Genomic DNA, 22171 nt, shown 5'->3' with positions numbered 1-22171 from the left:
TTTGTAACACAACAAAATGTGGAAAAAGTCAAGGGGCGTGAATACTTTCTGAAGGCCCTGTAGCCCCCAAAAGGGTTGTAATCATAGCGGAACCCAGAACCGTTTTTTAATGGTTCTTTATAGAACCTTAAGGTTCTGTATAGCGCCATACAGGGTCCATTTAGAAGCTTATGAGCATGGTTGTTTATAGTACATTCAAGAAAAGGTTCCATATAGCACCAAAAAGGGTTCCGCTATGGTTACAAGCCAAAGAACCCTTATTTGGCAACATATAGAACCATTTGTTTTTAGTGTGTAACGTCAAAAAAATTGTAATCAGATTAGATACTTTTGAAAAACTAGATGACCTCTAGATGATTACTTCTTGGATCACTTTTAGAAAGAATGTTTGTTAAAAAATACATTACAACACCTTTCTGTTTTCTCAATGACATTCAATTCAGCATTGAAAAAAGATTGTTTAAGTTTGTTCCACCTGAGCGAGTATGACCACAAGTCAGAGACCACTATGGTGACACAGCAAATGCGTTTAATAGAGTATCTTTGTCTTCTTCTTCTCTTTGTCTGCCTGTTAATGGGAAAGTAATCAAAAAGTAACTTAAAGTAATCCGATAGCTTTACTGAGTTTGGGTCATCCAAAAGTTAAGTTACTGACTGCAGTTTTGGACCGGTAACTAGTAACTGTAACGGATTGCATTTAGAAAGTAACCTACCCAACCCTGCACACACGCACTCACACAGACACACACGCAACACACGCAGGCACACACACAAACATACACACATACACACACACATACATATAGACACAATCACAGTTCTTCTCTTCTCTGTGTCTTTGTGTCAGACTCCCACTCACACGAAGGAGAAAGGCATCCGACCGGCGCATGTGGCTCAGAGGCTCCCAAATCATTAGCAGTACCCCCTTCTGAGAGTGTGGGTGGATCACTTTAAACTCCACAACCAAAGATGACAGGCGTGGGAGAGAGAGAGGAGAAGGGAAGGGGGGAGAGAAAGAGAGAAGAGAGAGAAAGAGAGAGAGAGGAGAGGAGAGGGCAAAGGGAAGAGAAAAATAAAGAGTAAGAGAGAGGAGAGAGAGAGAGAAAGAGAGAATGAGAGGAGAGAGTGAGAGAGGAGAATGGAAAAGGAAGAGAAAAATAAAGAGTACGAGAGAGGAGAGAGAGAGAGAGAAAGAGAGAAAGAGAGAAAGAGCGAAAGAGCGAAAGAGAGAGAAGATGAAGGGAGTCACGAAGCATTCCCCTTCTTTGCCACCCACACACTGAGAAAGAAAAACAGTGAGAAGGCAAATTTTTACTGTGTGTGTGTGTGTGTGTGTGTGTGTGTGTGTGTGTGTGTGTGTGTGTGTGTGCGTGCGTGCGTGCGTGCGTGCGTGCGTGCGTGCGTGCGTGCGTGCGTGTGTGTGTGTACTCTACATACCCTGCGCTCCCTGTCTGTGTTCCTGTAGGTGAGTGTGATGAAGTTGAGGTCGGTGGTCTGTGAGTCTGTCTGACGAGCCTCGATTAGCCGGCCAATGTAGCGGTTAACCCGTGTACCAGGCGGGTGCTGCACAGAGCCTGAGAACGACGTCCGGCTACGCACCTTCTCCGATGCCGTCCGCAACGCACGCCTCTGTCAGGGACACGGGACAGAGAACAATGTGTTAATATTAGGACAGCATCAGAGTCACAAGGACTTGAACCCCAACCACAGGAGAACCTGGAAGTGGCCGTTCCACCTTTATACAAATGTTAATTCCAAGGTTATATGAGTTCTTATACTGTTGGTCCTACAGCTTATATAGTTTGGTCGCAAACAGTTATTGTAATAAATAATGAATCATGGCATATAGGAAACATACACTCAGCGGGCAGTTTATTAGGTATACCCATATAGTACCGGGTCAGATCCCCCTTTGCCCCCAGAACAGCTTGAAGGAAAACATTCCCCACACCATTGACACCAGACAGGATGGGTCCATGGACTTAAGACAAATTCTGACTCTGCCATCAGCGTGACGCAACAGGAACCGGGATTCGTCGGACCAGGCAATGTTTTTCCACTCCTCAATTGTCCCAGTGTCGGTGATTGCGTGCCCACTGGAGCCACTAATAAACTGGCCACTGAGTGTATACCAACTGTATTGGGAAGAATAACATTCCCTTCAATTGATAATGCCCTCGTTAGTGTATCAAACGGTGAGACTGTGGGTGTATCAAACGGAAAACCGTGCCAATACATCCTCCAAACATCGGCTTCGAGGGCATTATCACTTAATTATCACTATTATACAACGGGTTAACAACATATTCAAATATTTTAAAAAATAGATATTTTGATGAATTTATTCATACCATTTCATCCTTCCACAAGATATAGTCCCGACACAACTCTAGGGTTGCTACCCAAGCCGACTGGTCATTCGTTCTATCGGTTCGGTTGCCAGAGATGTGACCCAGTCATTAAGTCGTTTGTTCTAAATGTTCTATTGCCATACTACTGGCTGGCAATGTTCTTATGCCTTGCTTGCTAGTAAGCCAACTACGGCTAACTTACAGTCACGTCAAACAGGGCAGCCAGAATAACAACAAATTAGCCGCATTTGCATTTGTTTAAGCTGTTTTGTAGTGACATTTATTAACACCCATAACAATGAGCTAATGATGCGCAATATCACCTGGTATAGAAAATGTGCTCTCTCATCGGGACACTGTTGTTCAGAGGAGCTAGCCAACAACACAGCTAACACAACACCAACACAGCTAACACAGCACCAACACAGTTAACACAACACCAACACAGCTAACACAGCACCAACACAGCTAACACAGCACCAACACAGCTAACACAGCACCAACACAGCTAACACAACACCAACACAGCTAACACAACATCAACACAGCTAACACAACATCAACACAGCTAACACAACATCAACACAGCTAACACAGCACCAACACAGCTAACACAACACCAACACAGCTAACACAACATCAACACAGCTAACACAGCACCAACACAGCTAACACAACACCAACACAGCTAACACAGCACCAACACAGCTAACACAACACCAACACAGCTAACACAACATCAACACAGCTAACACAGCACCAACACAGCTAACACAACACCAACACAGCTAACACAACATCACCACAGCTAACACAGCACCAACACAGCTAACACAACACCGACACAGCTAACACAACACCGACACAGCTAACACAGCACCAATACAGCTAACACAACACCAACACAGCTAACACAGCACCAACACAGCTAACAACACCAACACGGCTAACACAACACCAACACAGCTAACACAACACCAACACAGCTAACACAACACCAACACAGCTAACACAACACCAACACAGCTAACACAACACCAACACAGCTAACACAGCACCAACACAGCTAACACAACACCAACACAGCTAACACAACACCAACACAGCTAACACAACACCAACACAGCTAACACAACACCAACACAGCTAACACAATCACTTCAAACTGAAGCTGGAAAGACCGCAAACTAGCTGCATTTCGTTTCGTTTGACCTGTTTTCTATTGACATTTCTTTGTATATGTTCTTAAAAATGATTATTTTGACTGGCTGAGAAAAGCTGTCTGCCTGTCTGTCTCATGCCGACTCCCGACCCCTACACGTACATTATTATGGAGATCAAATTTAAATATTGAAACAATTTTGCAAATATCAGAGAGACAGACCACAAATTTTATACAGCTCTCCGCTATTGAAAACCAATTGCTAATCTAAAAGAAATGGGAGATAATGTCTAGATGCTTTTTACAATGGAGCCAGACAAATGTATAAATTGTCTGGCTGGGCTGATGAGACAGTGGATTACGCAGTGAGATGGAACAGAGCTTTAGCCGGTGGTAACTTGTGGAATAGACACCGGCTGGTTTTAACCAATCAGCGTCCATGATTAGACCCACCCGTTGTACAATGTAATATTATTGGGTGTCATAATGCTAGCATTAGCAATGAATTCTACAATGTAATACTGTTGGGTGTCATAACGCTAGCATTAGCAGTGAGCTAGACAAAGCCCTGACAGTTATTAGAAGATTACACAGTTACAGGGCTATTCCTGACAGAGAAATGATGCCTCCACACACACACCAATCATAACACACTGAGTCATCACTGAGTCACAGTTTTCAACACACACCCACCCTATAATATAGCAGTTTGTTTTGGTGTTAGAGTTAGCAATGATATCTGTTGCCTTGGTTTTAACCAAGTTTCTGTAACTTACTCTGTGGATGAGTGTGTTGGCACAGGGAGGTTTATAGGAGTGATACAGATTAGCATGTGTGTGTGTGTGTGTGTGTGTGTGTGTGTGTGTGTGTGTGTGTGTGTGTGTGTGTGTGTGTGTGTGTGTGTGTGTGTGTGTGTGTGTGTGTGTGTGTGTGTGTGTGTGTGTGTGTGTGTGTGTGTGTGTGTGTGTTCAGGATTAGGAAACCGAGCAGGATTTCACAGCTGGACATAAAAACCCGTTAAAAGGTTTTTAGCACTCAGACATATTATTTCCCAGAAATACGAATACACACACACAACACCCACACACTAACAGCAACACACACACACACACCTTGTCATCGTCGTCGCAGGTCATGACGTTAGAGAAGGGGATCTCCGCCTTGAACATCTTCCTACAGTGCATGAGCTGAACAAGCAGGTAGCACACTGTCTTAAACTTCATCTTCTTGGCTGGCTTGATATCCGACAGGATCAACCCTGGGAAGATCTGAGGAGAGAAGGGAGAGAGAGGGAGAGGGGGAGAGAGGGGGAATAGAGGGAGCAGGTGGAGAGAAAGGGAGTGGGGGAGAGAGAGGGGATGGGGAAGAGAGGGAAAGGGAGAGGGAGGTAGGAAAGAGGGGGAGGGAGGGAGGGAGTGGGGGAGGGAGAGAGGGGAGAGGGGGAAAGCAGGGGGAAAGAGAGGTGGTTAAGTACTAGAGAAAGATCTTCAGCCTTTATAATAGAAACTCTATAAAAGAGCCTATTAACTGGTAGTGTTCTGTGATAGAGTCTAATAACTGGTAGTGTTATGTGATAGAGTCTAATAACTGGTAGTGTTATGTGATAGAGTCTAATAACTGGTAGTGTTATGTGATAGAGTCTAATAACTGGTAGTGCTATGTGATAGAGTCTAATAACTGGTAGTGTTATGTGATAGAGTCTATTAACTGGTAGTGGTATGTGATAGAGTCTAATAACTGGTAGTGTTATGTGATAGAGTCTATTAACTGGTAGTGTTATGTGATAGAGTCTAATAACTGGTAGTGTTATGTGATAGAGTCTATTAACTGGTAGTGTTATGTGATAGAGTCTATTAACTGGTAGTGTTATGTGATAGAGTCTAATAACTGGTAGTGTTATGTGATAGAGTCTAATAACTGGTAGTGTTATGTGATAGAGTCTAATAACTGGTAGTGTTATGTGATAGAGTCTAATAACTGGTAGTGTTATGTGATAGAGTCTAATAACTGGTAGTGTTATGTGATAGAGTCTAATAACTGGTAGTGTTATGTGATAGAGTCTAATAACTGGTAGTGTTATGTGATAGAGTCTAATAACTGGTAGTGTTATGCGATAGAGTCTAATAACTGGTAGTGTTATGTGATAGAGTCTAATAACTGGTAGTGTTATGTGATAGAGTCTAATAACTGGTAGTGTTATGTGATAGAGTCTAATAACTGGTATTGTTATGTGATAGAGTCTATTAACTGGTAGTGTTATGTGATAGAGTCTAATAACTGGTAGTGTTATGTGATAGAGTCTAATAACTGGTAGTGTTATGTGATAGAGTCTATTAACTGGTAGTGTTATGTGATAGAGTCTATTAACTGGTAGTGTTATGTGATAAAGTCTATTAACTGGTAGTGTTATGTGATAGAGTCTAACAACTGGTAGTGTTATGTGATAGAGTATATTAACTGGTAGTGTTATGTGATAGAGTCTATTAACTGGTAGTGTTATGTGATAGAGTCTAATAACTGGTAGTGTTATGTGATAGAGTCTATTAACTGGTAGTGTTATGTGATAGAGTCTAATAACTGGTAGTGTTATGTGATAGAGTCTATTAACTGGTAGTGTTATGTGATAGAGTCTAATAACTGGTAGTGTTATGTGATAGAGTCTATTAAATGGTAGTGTTATGTGATAGAGTCTATTAACTGGTAGTGTTATGTGATAGAGTCTAATAACTGGTAGTGTTATGTGATAGAGTCTAATAACTGGTAGTGTTATGTGATAGAGTCTAATAACTGGTAGTGTTATGTGATAGAGTCTATTAACTGGTAGTGTTATGTGATAGAGTCTATTAACTGGTAGTGTTATGTGATAGAGTCTATTAACTGGTAGTGTTATGTGATAGAGTCTATTAACTGGTAGTGTTATGTGATAGAGTCTAATAACTGGTAGTGTTATGTGATAGAGTCTATTAACTAGTAGTGTTATGTGATAGAGTCTAATAACTGGTAGTGTTATGTGATAGAGTCTATTAACTGGTAGTGTTATGTGATAGAGTCTAATAACTGGTAGTGTTATGTGATAGAGTCTATTAACTGGTAGTGTTATGTGATAGAGTCTATTAACTGGTAGTGTTATGTGATAAAGTCTATTAACTGGTAGTGTTATGTGATAGAGTCTAACAACTGGTAGTGTTATGTGATAGAGTATATTAACTGGTAGTGTTATGTGATAGAGTCTATTAACTGGTAGTGTTATGTGATAGAGTCTAATAACTGGTAGTGTTATGTGATAGAGTCTATTAACTGGTAGTGTTATGTGATAGAGTCTATTAACTGGTAGTGTTATGTGATAGAGTCTAATAACTGGTAGTGTTATGTGATAGAGTCTATTAACTGGTAGTGTTATGTGATAGAGTCTAATAACTGGTAGTGTTATGTGATAGAGTCTATTAACTGGTAGTGTTATGTGATAGAGTCTAATAACTGGTAGTGTTATGTGATAGAGTCTATTAAATGGTAGTGTTATGTGATAGAGTCTATTAACTGGTAGTGTTATGTGATAGAGTCTAATAACTGGTAGTGTTATGTGATAGAGTCTAATAACTGGTAGTGTTATGTGATAGAGTCTAATAACTGGTAGTGTTATGTGATAGAGTCTATTAACTGGTAGTGTTATGTGATAGAGTCTATTAACTGGTAGTGTTATGTGATAGAGTCTATTAACTGGTAGTGTTATGTGATAGAGTCTATAACTGGTAGTGTTATGTGATAGAGTCTATAACTGGTAGTGTTATGTGATAGAGTCTATTAAATGGTAGTGTTATGTGATAGAGTCTATTAACTGGTAGTGTTATGTGATAGAGTCTAATAACTGGTAGTGTTATGTGATAGAGTCTAATAACTGGTAGTGTTATGTGATAGAGTCTAATAACTGGTAGTGTTATGTGATAGAGTCTAATAACTGGTAGTGTTATGTGATAGAGTCTATTAACTGGTAGTGTTATGTGATAGAGTCTATTAACTGGTAGTGTTATGTGATAGAGTCTATTAACTGGTAGTGTTATGTGATAGAGTCTAATAACTGGTAGTGTTATGTGATAGAGTCTATTAACTAGTAGTGTTATGTGATAGAGTCTAATAACTGGTAGTGTTATGTGATAGAGTCTAATAACTGGTAGTGTTATGTGATAGAGTCTAATAACTGGTAGTGTTATGTGATAGAGTCTAATAACTGGTCGTGTTATGTGATAGAGTCTAATAACTGGTCGTGTTATGTGATAGAGTCTAATAACTGGTAGTGTTATGTGATAGAGTCTAATAACTGGTAGTGTTATGTGATAGAGTCTAATAACTGGTAGTGTTATGTGATAGAGTCTAATAACTGGTAGTGTTATGTGATAGAGTCTAATAACTGGTAGTGTTATGTGATAGAGTCTAATAACTGGCAGTGTTATGTGATAGAGTCTAATAACTGGTAGTGTTATGTGATAGAGTCTAATAACTGGTAGTGTTATGTGATAGAGTCTATTAACTGGTAGTGTTATGTGATAGAGTCTATTAACTGGTAGTGTTATGTGATAGTCTATTAACTGGTAGTGTTATGTGATAGAGTCTAATAACTGGTAGTGTTATGTGATAGAGTCTATTAACTGGTAGTGTTATGTGATAGAGTCTATTAACTAGTAGTGCTATGTGATAGAGTCTAATAACTGGTAGTGTTATGTGATAGAGTCTAATAACTGGTAGTGTTATGTGAGAGGACGAGAGCGAGATAAAATGATCACATCAGGACTATCAGTCCTAAAAGATGAGTCAGATCAAACAGTGTGTGTGTGTGTGTGTGTGTGTGTGTGTGTGTGTGTGTGTGTGTGTGTGTGTGTGTGTGTGTGTGTGTGTGTGTGTGTGTGTGTGTGTGTGTGTGTGTGTGTGTGTGTGTGTGTGTGTGTGTGTGTGTGTGTGTGTGTGTGTGTGCCTGCTCTAGATGATACGTTAGATCTCTTGTGGTTATTAAGTGTTTCAGGTACAACAACTAAAAACAGATGATTTAAACTGAAAGCAGTGTGACAGGATGATTCACCTGTATAATCTATGTGTATGATCCACATGTATGATCCACATGTATGATCTATGTGTGTGATCCACATGTATGATCTATGTGTCTGATCCACATGTATGATCCACATGTATGATCCACATGTATGATCAATGTGTATGATTCACATGTCTGATCCACATGTATGATCCACATGTATGATCCACATGTATAGAGCATTACTGGGACTAGGAGACACTGACCCACAGCTTAATAGGATAAATGACCTCATAGGATAAATAATTCAGTGGAATCATCATGCGTGATCTCCGGAGTTGAATCCTCCGCTGTCTAGAGTAGATTACACAGAATGGTGCAAAGGAAGTTGAAGTTGACTGATCTGGGCAACCCATAACCAAATCACACATGAGGGGTAACCAGCCACTGCATTAGGTTCTGAGTGGAGCACAGGAGATGTTGGACTAGTGTAGGTGGCGGGACCAGGATATCGACCCTGGTGCACTATAAAGGGAATAGGGTGCCATTTTGGATGAAAACAGTATGAGTCACTGTGTACCTTAAGTCTGTTGGAGGGTACAATGTAAGATTGTTGTGGTTGTGTGTTTGTGTATATACGGTTATTGGAATGTGTGTGTGTGTGTGTGTGTGTGTGTGTGTGTGTGTGTGTGTGTGTGTGTGTGTGTGTGTGTGGTTGTGTACCTTTCGCCTGTGGGAGGGTACTATGAAGAAGGTCTCAATGTTGTGTTTCTGTAGGAAGGCGTGTCTATCATGGCCAAAGCCAGGCTCCACCTCATAGTCTCCATTCAAACACTCTAGAGTAGTCCTGGTTATGTGGACCTTACTGAGAGAGGAGAGAGAGAGAGAGAGGGATGAGAAGGAAGGGGTATACAGGGAAAGTGGAGAGAGAGAGAGGTGGGGGGAGTAATTATGGATATGTAATTCATTAAAGGAGAATCAGAAACTGTTTTCATCTCTTCCAGGTTTGAGATAGATCATTAATCATTAATTACATTTCAGTTCATCTACTGAGCACACTGAGATTGGAATGAAATGGATCCCTACCCTGCTATCTCAGCTCATTAGCTGGTTCTTGTTTACTTGGCTCCTGAGTGACACAGCGGTCTAAGGCACTGCATCTCAGTGCTTTAGGCGACACTACAGACACCCTGATTCGAATCCAGGCTGTATCACAACCAGCCGTGACTGGGAGTCCCATAAGGCGGCGCACAATTAGCCCAGCATTGTACGGGTTTGGCCGGTGTAGGCCGTCATTGCAAATAAGAATTTGTTTTTAACTGACTTGCCTAGTTAAAAATAAGGTTAAATAAAATTTTAAAAATACTTTAATTGCATTGAATTGAAAGCAATCCCCTTTTTGTACACTCAACATTTCACGACTCTAGGACCAATAAAATGCATTAAAAATAGCTTCTGTAGTTTTGTGACTGTATGTTCATAAATAGTAAAAATGCTTTTGAAGTTTCAGTTTTGGAGATACAAGGCTTTCTTTCAATAGCGAGACAATTCTTCCCCAAAAGAGCTTGACAAAACATTCCATGTCATCAATATGTGGCGTTTCCCAAATTACACCTTACTCCCTATATATGGGCTATTCATGGGCTCTGGTCAAAAATAGTGCATTACCGTATATAGGGAATAGGGAGCCATTTAGGACTCAGACATAGTTTCCAGTAGTCATACATACCCAGGCAGTCCTCCTGCCTCCATCACATTGGCCAGAGTGACATCATTGGACCAGACATCATACTGCCACTTCCGGAGTCCCAGAACCCCACAGAGTACCCGACCCGTGTGCAGACCCACACGCATGTTCAGATCCACCTCTGTAGCCTCCACCACAGACCTAGGAAGAGATAGAAACCTTGTGAAATGTAAATCACTTTAAAATCTTAAACTAACAAGTGGTATGCTTTTGCCCTTTACTTTAACAACGGGTACGGCCCTGAGTATGCACTCTTAGAAGTAAAGGTGACTGGAAGAACCTTTGGGGGTTTTAAAAATTGCCACACGAGTGGAACCTTTCCAGTTTAAAAGGTTCCTCAAGGAACCCCTCTGAAAAGGGTCTTCGAAAAACCCCTCTGAAAAGGGTTTTCGAAAAACCCCTCTGAAAAGGGTCTTCAAGGAACCACTCTGAAAAGGGTCTTCGAGGAACCCGTGTGTAAAAGGGTCTTCGAGGAACCCCTCTGAAAAGGGGTTTTGAGGAACTCCTCTGAAAAGGGTCTTCGAGGAACTCCTCTGAAAAGGGTCGTCGAGGAACCCCTCTGAAAAGGGTTTTCGAGGAACCCCTCTGAAAAGGGTTTTCGAGGAACCCCTGTATAAAAGCTCAAACCAGAACCTTATTGTGAAGGGAGGGGTCACATTTCTTACCTCTTTAATAATATATTGTAGAGGTGACAGTCTATCAGAAAATTGGAGGTGTGGCTTATTTGAGGCGTGGCTTTCAGACAGTTCTTTTTGGACACCCTTTTTGTTAAATGTTATTCCTGTTCATCATGCTAAGTTTCTACACCGCAAACTTAAATGTTCCTTTAATATGTATGCATATTACATAGTGCTGGGAAACTGTGGCTTCATGAACCCTTTGGGCCTTTCACAAAATTCTGCTGAAAATTTTTTAATTATTCGGAGCGTTTAACAGAGTGCATATTAGTGACATCTGCTGGTCAGGAATAAATATCAGCATGTTTGATGTTTAAATAGACTTGTTTTCCCATTGCATCCATCAAAACTTTGTCGCGCAATGGACAGATGTGTGCGTTGGTACACTCATTTTAGTTGTGGGGTTCCAGGTTCCGTGATATTATTTAGGACGCTGAAGACAAAAGACTACCATAGGCTACAATAAATAAAACAAAGTATTTGAACAACAATGGGAAGATCATTTTTCAACCATAGCCAGGATTGGATCTTGTGCCTATGCTGGTGTCTGATCCCAAATCCCCATCCCTACCTGCTGAACTACCATTCAGGAACTATAACCTCAAACAAATCTAAGTAAATTGGTAAATAAGCTGTCCAGTAGAGGTTGGTGTTTGAAAGCAACTTTGCATCGAAGAAAGCATCCTTGCCGGGGCGAAATCAGCGGGATCTTGCATTTTGCAACACACCGTTCGAAAATGCATGTGATCGAATGACGCTTCCGAAGTCATCGATCGCGTGGTAATGTTACTTTGAAGCTATCTGTCTATGCTTTGAAGCGAGCAACCTAGTTAAAAATAAATAAAAAACATTTACAAAAGATGGCTCCATTGAATGATTTAGGATGTTAAATAAAAAACTGAACAGCCTATGCTTATCGAAATTCATCATTTAAAAGTTAGAAATACAATGTAGCTAGTGTATCAAAGAAAACATTTTTTTTTTTTTTTTATCGATTCAATCCTGTACCTCCACAAGATGAGAGACTCACTCGCCACTGCTCTTCAGGCTGAGCCACCTGTCAGGTGAGAAATACAGAAGAATATCTAGACTAAGTCTGTAAGTCATGTCTGGCAGCAGAGGTCGATGTTTTGGAAACCACAGTGGGATCCACTGAGGGACCAAACAAAGCTTTGTACGTCATTTATCACATGGTAACTACTTTTCTTTGGGTTTGAATTAAACTTTTTTAACTCACTTTTACATATTAACAAAATGTGATAATTATCAATAGCAACTACCAGAGTTGTTTACATTTACAATCACTGTTTGAGAAATAAAAAACAGTGCTAAGATTTCAGAATAGATTCCTCTGCTAAGAAGGTGAAATGTCTAGATTTAAAAAAAAACTTCCGGCAGGGGACGGCATTCTTTCTTCCAAGTTCCGACATTTGACAGATATGTAGTGTGACGTTCGAAGCTTTTAACACCATCATCACATGGTATTGTTTCTTCGATACAAGCATCGTTACGTTGTGTCGAATCCAGGCCCCCAGCGTCACAAGCTCTGCTGGTCGGCTACTGCGTAGCAACCTAGCGGTGCCAAAAGCCCTGATCTGCCCTATAAAGCCTATCTAAATTATGATCACCAGAACAGCCAAACACATTGTTTTTAGATGATCGTTTTAGGCTCTAAAATGTGTGGGGAACAATTTTAAGTTCACAACAAATGGAGATATATCATTAAATAATGATCCATTCTGACTACTACATTTGTCATCACACAGCACTACGTGCTGACACAGACCAATGACGGGCCGGCTGGCTACGAAGAGGATTCTGGCTGACTCTCTCAGGCAGGATTGAAATGAATACATTGACCATGATCCTTTGCTAGTTATGGTTATTTTCATGATCCTTGGCGCTTCAAATTGAAAAACTTCCGGCTTCATGCGCCAAAAGGAGTTTTCCATTGGAATACATGGATGACGTCAGCGCTATCACTATCAACTGGTTTTAATATCTATGGTTGAATCAGTAGTGCTTTGAAAACTGCATCGGAGCATCAGTGCTCCGGTATGAATCGTCCCATCACTACATATTCTAATATAATAATAATATTAACATCGCTAATTACATAAATGAATAAAATGGTAACTATTACAACTTTGGGATTTACATGGACTCTTGAGGAATTTCTACACCTCTGTAAGCATCATTGAAGCTACAATACTGTCAGTGTTCAACCTTAACATGTGATGACAATACACCAGTCTCAATCTTGTTTTATGCTAAGAGTTTCAAAAATGAGAACCAAGCTTCTAAAAAGGTAATTTCAGCCCCCTAGTCTTGGAATTCCCTCCAAGGCAACCTAAAAGTCCAGGACCTGGTGTCCCTGGAGGAGTTCAAAGGACAAATAGATGAACAGAAATGCAATTATTTCTAGCTACTAGCTTGCGTTGCCTTATGTAAGGAAACACACACACATATCCACTGTTTGTTTGCTATTGAATATGTGCTGTTGTCTTCTGTCTGTGTTGTCCATTTTGTCTTACATTGTTTACATTGTCCCAGCCACCGCCCCCACCAGAAGCTTTTTGCCGCTAAAACGGCCTAGCCTGGTTAAATACACCAAAGGTGCAAATATGAACAATTGACCAATGGCAATGATTCCTTGAGGAACTCCAGTTGTTCCTTGAGGATCTCAGGGGTTCCCCGAGTCACCACTAATTCCAAGAGTGGATCACTGCTACTCCAAGGCCCTCCACCGCCCTCCTTTCAGCAAATCTGACCACGACTCCCTTTTGCTCCTGCCTTCCTATTAGCAGAAACTCAAAAGAGGATGGACCCGTGCTAAGGACTATTCAATGCTGGTCTGACCAATCGGAATCCATGCTTCAAGATTGTTTTGATCACGCGGACTGGGATATGTTCCGGGAAGCATCAGAGAATAACATAGACGTATACGCTGATTCGGTGAGTGAGTTTATAAGGAAGTGTGTACGTGCGTGCATGTGTCCAGTCCCTGTCTTAGTGGTATGGCTTTGAGGATATAAAGTGGGACTATTTCCACCACAGTCTCTCCTTTCCTCCACATGAGTATATATAGAGGGAGAGAAGGGGAATCTAGAGGGAGAGGGTGGATAATTCAAGAAGAGAAAGAAAGAGAGGGCCATATGGAATTGAGAGAGAAAGAGAGGACCATAAGGAATAGAGAGAGGAAGAGAGGACCATATGGAATAGAGAGAGGAAGAGAGGACCATAAGGAATAGAGAGAGGAAGAGAGGACCATATGGAATAGAGAGAGGAAGAGAGGACCATAAGGAATAGAGAGGAAGAGAGGACCATATGGAATAGAGAGAGGAAGAGAGGACCATATGGAATAGAGAGAGGAAGAGAGGACCATATGGAATAGAGAGAGGAAGAGAGGACCATATGGAATAGAGAGAGAAAGAGAGGACCATATGGAATAGAGAGAGGAAGAGAGGAAGAGAGGACCATATGGAAGAGAGAGAAATGAGAGAGAAGGGGGAGAGTAGTGTGTATGAGCGAGGTGAGGAGAGAGGACAATTTATGAGCAAGGGAGGAGAGAGGAATGTGAATGAGGGAGGGAAGAGAGAGGAGTGTGTATGAGCGAGGTGAGGAGAGAGGACTGTGTATGAGCAAGGGAAGAGAGGGGAGTGTGTATGAGCAAGGGAAGAGATAGGACTGTGTATGAGCGAGGTGAGGAGAGAGGACAATTTATGAGCAAGGGAGGAGAGAGGAGTGTGTATGAGCGAGGTGAGGAGAGAGGACAATTTATGAGCAAGGGAGGAGAGAGGAGTGTGTATGAGAGAGGTGAGGGAGGAGAGAGGAGTGTGTATGAAAGAGGTGAGGGAGGAGAGAGGAGTGTGTATGAGAGAGGTGAGGGAGGAGAGAGGAGTGTGTATGGCAACACTTGTCCTGGGTGATAATGAGCTCCAGCATTGACAACCATCCGCTCAACAGAAAGACAGGAAAACAACACAACAGCAGAAATGCTCTGCTCTGCTTCTCATTTTGGAGTATGGGATCAACACTGTGACACTATGTCTCTCTGAGTGTGTGTGTGTGTGTGTGTGTGTGTGTGTGTGTGTGTGTGTGTGTGTGTGTGTGTGTGTGTGTGTGTGTGTGTGTGTGTGTGTGTGTGTGTGTGTGTGTGTGTGTGTGTGTGTGTGTGTGTGTGTGTGTGTGTGTGTGTGTGTGTGTGTGTGTGTGTGTGTGTGGTCAGTGCAGACTCACGTGATAGTGTCAATCATGTCCAGGCCCATCTCTACACAACAGTGTGCATGGTCTGCCTTGGGTTGGGTCAGACCTGACACACAGTAGTAACAGTCCCCCAGAATCTTTATACGCCTACAGTGGTTCTCCTGGAGAGACGAGGGGGAGGGGTAGAGGGAGAGTGAGGGAAGAGGAGGGGGAGGAGGGGTAGAGGGAGAGAAGAGCAAGGTAGAGGAGAGAGGGGGAGAGGGGGGACAGAGTGGTGGAAGAGGGAGAGGAGAAAAGAGAGAGGGGTGGAAGAGTGGGGAGAGAGAGGAAGCGAGACAGAGAGCAATGGAGAGGTGATGAAATGGGGAGGAAGAGAAACAGAGGACAATGGAGAGGTGAAGAAATGGGGAGGAAGAGAGACAGGAATTTTCATGATTGCAAACAGTGATGATCAAAAAAAGGGTCCTTCTCAGTCAAAACCTGTAACAGGGCTTCCATGATAAACCTGTAACAGGGCTTCCATGATAAACCTGTAACAGGGCTTCCATGATATGTCTTCCTGTTGCAGGGCTTCCATGATAAACCTTTCTCAAGTTTCAAGTTTTATTAGTCATATGTACGTACAGGATACACATGGTATACACTGTCCAAAGAAATGCTTACTTGCAGGTTCCTTCTCGACAAACAACAATAAGAAATGATAAAATATAAGAATATGAACATAAAGTAAATGCCTCAGTGGAATATAATAAACATTTTAGCATCAGTATAATACATGAAGGCACAATTCATAGTCCAAAATGTACACTTGTTTTGGGGAAGGGGGAGTTGTTAGGCAAGTGTTTAAATAGTGAAGTATTTAGCATAATATTAAGTCTGGTAAGTGGTGTGTGGATGAGTGTCTCTGTCTGTCTGTCTGTCTGTCTGTCTGTCTGTCTGTCTGTCTGTCTGTCTGTCTGTCTGTCTGTCTGTCTGTCTGTCTGTCTGTCTGTCTGTCTGTCTGTGTGTCTGTGTGTCTGTCTGTCTGTGTCTGTCTGTGTGTGTGTGTGTGTGTGTGTGTGTGTGTGTGTGTGTGTGTGTGTGTGTGTGTGTGTGTGTGTGTGTGTGTGTGTGTGTGTGTGTGTGTGTGTGGGGACATGGGGACAAAGATTGTACTTTTTGGAGAAATGTCCTCTGGTCTGATGAAACAAAAATAGAACTGTTTGGCCATAATGGACATCGTTATGTTTGGAGGAAAAAGGGGGAGGCTTGCAAGCCGAAGAACAACATCCCAACCGTGAAGCACGGGGGTGGCAGCATCATGTTGTGGGGGTGCTTTGCTGCAGGAGGGACGGGTGCACTTCACAAAATAGATGGCATCATGAGGTAGGTAAATTATGTGGATATATTGAAGCATCAGTCAGGAAGTTAAAGCTTGGTCGCAAATGGGTCTTCCAAATGGACAATGACCCCAAGCATACTTCCAAAGTTGTGGCAGAATGGCTTAAGGACAACAAAGTCAAGGTATTGGAATTGCCATCACAAAGCCCTGACCTCAATCCCATAGAAAATGTGTGAGCAGAACTGAAAAAGCGTGTACGAGCAAGGAGGCCTACAAATCTGACTCAGTTACACCAGCTCTGTCAGGAGGAAGGGGCCAAAACTTACTTGTGGGAAGCTTGTGGAAGGCTACCCGAAACATTTGACCCAAGTTAAATAATTTAAAGGCAATGCTACTGTCACGCTCGTCGTTAAAGGGAGACCAAGGTGCAGCGTGGTGAGCGTACATGTTCTTTTATTTCGAAAAATGTCGCCAACAAAACAAGAAATAACAAAAATGACCGTGAAGCTTACAAGGGCTATAGTGCCCCTAACATAGACAACTTCCCACAATGACAAAATCGGAAAAGGCTGCCTAAGTATGATTCCCAATCAGAGACAACGATAGACAGAACTACAAAAACATAGAAAACCCGAACATAGAATGCCCACCCAAATCACACCCTGACCAAACCAAAAAGAGACATAAAAAGGCTCTCTAAGGTCAGGGCATGACAGCTACCAAATACTAATTGAGTGTATGTAAACTTCTGACCCACTGGGAATGTGATAAAATAAATAAAAGCTGAAATAAATCATTCTCTGTAATATTATTCTGACATTTCACATTCTTAAAATGAAGTGGTGATAACTGACCTAAGACAGGGAATTCTTACTAGGATTAAATGTCAGGAATTGTGAAAAACTAAGGTGTATGTAAACTTCCGACTTCAACTGTAACAATTCATAACAATAAACACAAGGATAAAAGTAAAATAATGGAATTAATAAATACTAAATATTAGGATGAGCAACGTCGGAGTGAGATAAACTAGAATACTGTAGAGTACAGCATATACATGTGTAATGTAAATGTGTAAATGTGTAAAACAGTATGTAAACATTATTAAAGTGACCAGTGTTCCATTATTAAAGTGACCAGTGATTCCATATCTATGTACATAGGGCAGCACCCTCTAAGTTACCTTGTTGAGTAACCGGGTGGCAGCCAGCTAGTGACAGTGACTAAGTTCAGGGCAGAGTACTGGGTGGAGGCTGGCTAGTGATGGCTATTTAACAGTCTGATTGCCTTAAGATAGAAGCTATTTTCAGTCTTTTGGTCCCAGCTTTGATGCACCTGTACTGACGTCGCCTTCTGGATTATAGCTGAGTGAACAGGCTGTGGCTCGGGTGGTTGATGTCCTTGATGATCTTTTTGGCCTTCCTGTGACATCAAGTGCTGTAGGTGTCAAGGAGGGCAGGCAGTGTATCCCAGGTGATGCATTAGGCAGACCGCACCACCTACTGGAAAGCTCTGCGGTTGTGGTGGTGCAGTTGCCGTACCAGGCTGTGATACCGACCGACAGGATGCTCTCAATGGTGCATCTGTAAAAGTTTGTGAGGGTCTTCACCACACTGTCTGTGTGGGTGGACCATTTCAGATTATCAGTGATGTGTATGAAGCATTTCACCTTCTCCACTGCGGTCCCATCGATGTGGACGTGGGTGTGCTCCCTCTGCTGTCTCCTGAAGTCCACAATCAGCTCCTTTGTTTTGTTGACGTTGAGGTTATTTTCCTGGCACCACTCCGCCAGGGCCCTCACCTCCTCCCTGTAGGCTGTCTCGTCATTGCTGGTAATCAGGCCTACTGCTGTTGTGTCATCTAGAAACTTCATGATTGAATTGGAGGCGTGCGTGGCCACGCAGAGTTGTAGAAAATGAACAGCATTCTTACATAGCTATTGTCCAGATGGGATAGGGCAGTGTGCAGTGTGATGGCAATTGCATCGTCTGTGGATCTATTGGGATGGTATGAAAATTGAAGTGGGTCTAGGGTGTCAGGTAAGGTGGAAGTGATATAATCTTTAACTAGTCTATGAAAGCACTTCATGATGACAGAAGTGAGTGCTACGGTGTCGATAGTTATTTAGTTTAGTTACTTTTGCCTTTTTGGGTACAGGAACAATGTTGGACATCTTAAAGCAAGTGGGGACAGCAGACTGAAATAGGGAGAGATTGAATATGTCCATAAACACTCCAGCCAGCTGGTCTGCGCATGGTCTGAGAATGCGGCTAGGGATGCCATCTGGGCCGGCAGCCTTGTGAGGGTTAACACACTTAAATGTCTTACTCAAATCGGCCATGAAGAACGATAGCCCACAGTCTTTGGGAGCGGGCCGCGTCAGTGGCGCTGTGTTATCCTCAAAGCGGGCGAAGAAGGTGTTTAGCTTGTTCGGGAGCAAGACATCGGTGTCCGCAACATGGCTGGTTTTCCTTTGTAATACGTGATTGTCTGGAGTCCCTGCCACATATGTCACATGTCTGAGCCCTTGAATTGCGACTACACTATGTCTTTCTACTGACGTTTGGCCTGTTTGATTGTCTTGCGGAGGGCATAACTGCACTGTTTGCCACATATCAACGGTTTTTGGTTAGGTTTTAATAGTCACAGTGGGAACAACATCCCCTATACAATTCCTGATGAACTCAGTCACTGTGTCAGTTTATACGTCAATGTTATTCTCAATGGCAACCCGGAATATATCCCAGTCCGCATGATCAAAACAATCTTGAAGCATGGATTCCAATGGGTCAGAACAGAGTTGAATAGACCTTAGCATGGGTACTTCCTGCTTGGAGCAGAATGGAGATGTGATCTGATTTGCCGAAAGGAGGGTGAGGGAGGGCCTTGTAACCATCCCAGAAGGGAGAGTAACAATGGTTGAGAGTTTTTGAAGCGCGAGTACTACAGGCAATGTGTTGATAGAACTTCGGTAGTGTTTTCCTCAAATTTGGTTTGTTAAAGTTCCCAGCTACAATAAATGCATCCTCGGGATATGTGGTTTCCAGTTTTCACAAAGTCCAGTGTAGTTCCTTGAGGGCCGTCGTGGTATCGGCTTGAGGGGGAATATATAAGGCTGTGACTCTAACCAAAGAGAATTCTCTTGGGACATAATACGGTTGGCATTTGATTGTGAGGTATTCTAGGTTGGTTGAACAAAAGTTGAACAAAAGTTATCACAATGTAATAACGGAGCTGTGAGTCGGGAAGCAGGTGCAGGTGAAACGTTTAATAAAACAACAAAACCAGTAACAAGTCAATACCATAAGGCTACACGCCAGTAAACAAGAACAATACCAACTGGTGAAAAAACATAAGTGAGTGACATATAAAGGGGAGGAAAGAATGAAGGGAATGAAGTCCAGGTGTGTGCAATGATGAATCCCAGGACCTGTGGTTAGTATTCTGGCAACGTCGTATGCCGGAGGGGAGGAGCAGGAGAAGATGTGATAAACAATCACACAATGAAAAGTTAATCATGAAACATACTCATCCACCTTTCTTCTTCCCGGAGAGTTCTTTATTCCTGTCTACTGAGAACCCATCTGGCTGTATGGACGGGGACAGTATATCCGGAGAGAACCATGATTCCGTGAAACAGAGTATGTTACAGTCCCTGATGTCTCTCTGGAAGGATATCCTCGCCCTGAGCTTGTCTACTTTATTGTCCAGGGACTGAACATTCGAGAGTAATATACTGGATGGTGTGCAAGCCTCCTGAGTCGGACTAGAAGTCCACTCCGACTACCTCTTTCTGGCTGTATATAATAAAATAAATCAAATTCTGGGCAAATAATGTAAGAAATAACACAAAAAAACATATACACTTCAAAGTTCCTTAGGAGCTAGAACCAGAGCTTTCATGTGTCTGTCAGCGCCATGACCAAGTCTGATTGGCTGGGCCTGCCTCCCTAGTGGGTGGGCTTGGCTGCCAAGTGGGTGGGCTTATGCCCTTCCAGGCCCACCCATGGTTGCACCCCTGCCCAGTCATGTGAAATCCATAGATTAGGGCTTAATGAATGTATTTCAACTGACTGATTTCCTTATATGAACTGTACTGTAACTCAGTAAAATCTTTGAAACTGTTGCATGTTGAGTTTATATTTTTGTTCAGTGTAATTAAGCAATAAGGCCTGAGGGGCTGTGGTATATGACTAATATACCATGGCTAAGGGCTGTTCTTAGCACGATGCAACGTGGAGTGCCTGGATACAGCCCTTAGCCCTGGTATATTGGTCATACAGTAGTACTAACACAAACCACCACACGCACTGGCACTTGCCTGCCTCTCCACGAACCCAAAGGCTCTTTTTAAGGGCCACCTAATAAATGCAAATAAGTGTGTGTGTGTCGGGAGGGGGCTGTCAAAACTATAAACAAAATAATGGTAAAAATATCTGCTCCGGGATGCAAACCCGCAATGTTCTGATACACAAGCGGTAACTTTAACCATTGCACTATGGTGCCTGTTCTTAACACATTGACCTCAACAAACCGTTTAAATGTCTGGAAGTGTTCATTCACTAAGTAGTGATTTCACGTTTATTTGTATTGTTTGGTTAAAATACACTATATATACAAAAGTATGTGGACACCCCTTGAAATTAGTGGATTCGCCAATTTCAGCCACACCTGTTGCTGACAGGTGTATAAAATTGAGCACACAGCCATCTCAATAAACAAACATTGTCAGCAGAATGGCCTTACTGAAGAGCTCAGTTAATTTTTAGTCACTTCCTCAACAAGTCACTTCCTCAAATTTCTGCCCTGCTAGAGCTGCCCTGGTAAACTGTAAGTGATGTTATTGTGAAGTGGAAACGTCTAGGAGCAACACCGGCTCAGCTGCGATATAGTAGGCCACACAAGCTCACAGAACGGGACCGCCGAGTGCTGAAGTGTGTAACATGTAAAAAGGGGTCTTAGGGACCAAGCCAAATTGGAAGCTTCATGAAATGGGTTTCCTTCGTCGAGCAGCCGCACACAAGCCTAAGATCACCATGCAGAAAGAAAAGCATCGGCTGGAGTGGTGTAAAGATTGCCGCCTTTGGACTCTGGAGCAGTGAAAACGCGTTCTCTGGAGGGATGAGTCACCATCTGGCAGTCCGACGGACAAATCTGGTTTTGGCAGATGCCAGGAAAACGCTACCTGCCCCAGTGCATAGTGCCAACTGTAAAGTTTGGTGGAGGAGGAGTAATGGTCTGGGGTTGTTTTCATGGTTTGGGCTAGGCCCCTTAGTTCCAGTGAAGAGAAATCTTAACGCTACAGCATACAATGACATTCTATCTAGATGATTCTGTGCTTCCAACTTTGTGGCAACAGTTTGGGGAAGACCATACAGAAATGGTTTGTTGAGATCAGTGTGGAAGAACTTGACTGGCCTGCACAGAGCCCTGACCTCAACCCCATCAAACACCTTTGGGCTGAATTGGAATGCCGACTGTGAGCCAGGCCTAATCGTCCAACATCAGTGCCAAACCACTCTAATGCTCTTGTGGCTGAATGGAAGCAAGTCCCCGCAGTAATGTTCCAACATCTAGTGGAAAGCCTTCCCAGAAGAGTGGAGGCTGTTAAAGCAGCAAAGGCGAGACCAACTCCATATTAACGCCCATGATTTTTTAATGAGATGTTCAACGAGCAGGTGTCC

General features: G+C 42.5%; 1 protein-coding gene across 1 annotated transcript in view; it reads right to left on the bottom strand.

Moving 5' to 3' along the window:
* Window positions 1-22171, bottom strand: part of LOC120054302 (adenylate cyclase type 1-like) — an 86951-nt gene that overhangs the window by 29065 nt on the left and 35715 nt on the right. Inside the window, exons 4-8 of the mRNA XM_039001717.1 lie at window positions 15200-15327; window positions 10266-10424; window positions 9260-9401; window positions 4626-4781; window positions 1438-1629 (exon numbers count right to left, since the gene is read on the bottom strand). Of these exons, the coding sequence (XP_038857645.1) occupies window positions 1438-1629; window positions 4626-4781; window positions 9260-9401; window positions 10266-10424; window positions 15200-15327 (777 nt within the window). The remainder of the gene's footprint in view (window positions 1-1437; window positions 1630-4625; window positions 4782-9259; window positions 9402-10265; window positions 10425-15199; window positions 15328-22171) is intronic.

Source organism: Salvelinus namaycush, chromosome 10 (assembly GCF_016432855.1).
Source record: "Salvelinus namaycush isolate Seneca chromosome 10, SaNama_1.0, whole genome shotgun sequence".
In the NCBI taxonomy this organism is placed as follows: Eukaryota; Metazoa; Chordata; class Actinopteri; order Salmoniformes; family Salmonidae; genus Salvelinus; species Salvelinus namaycush.
Note: the sequence above shows the minus strand (reverse complement) of the source record. Positions and strands in the feature narration are given on the sequence as shown.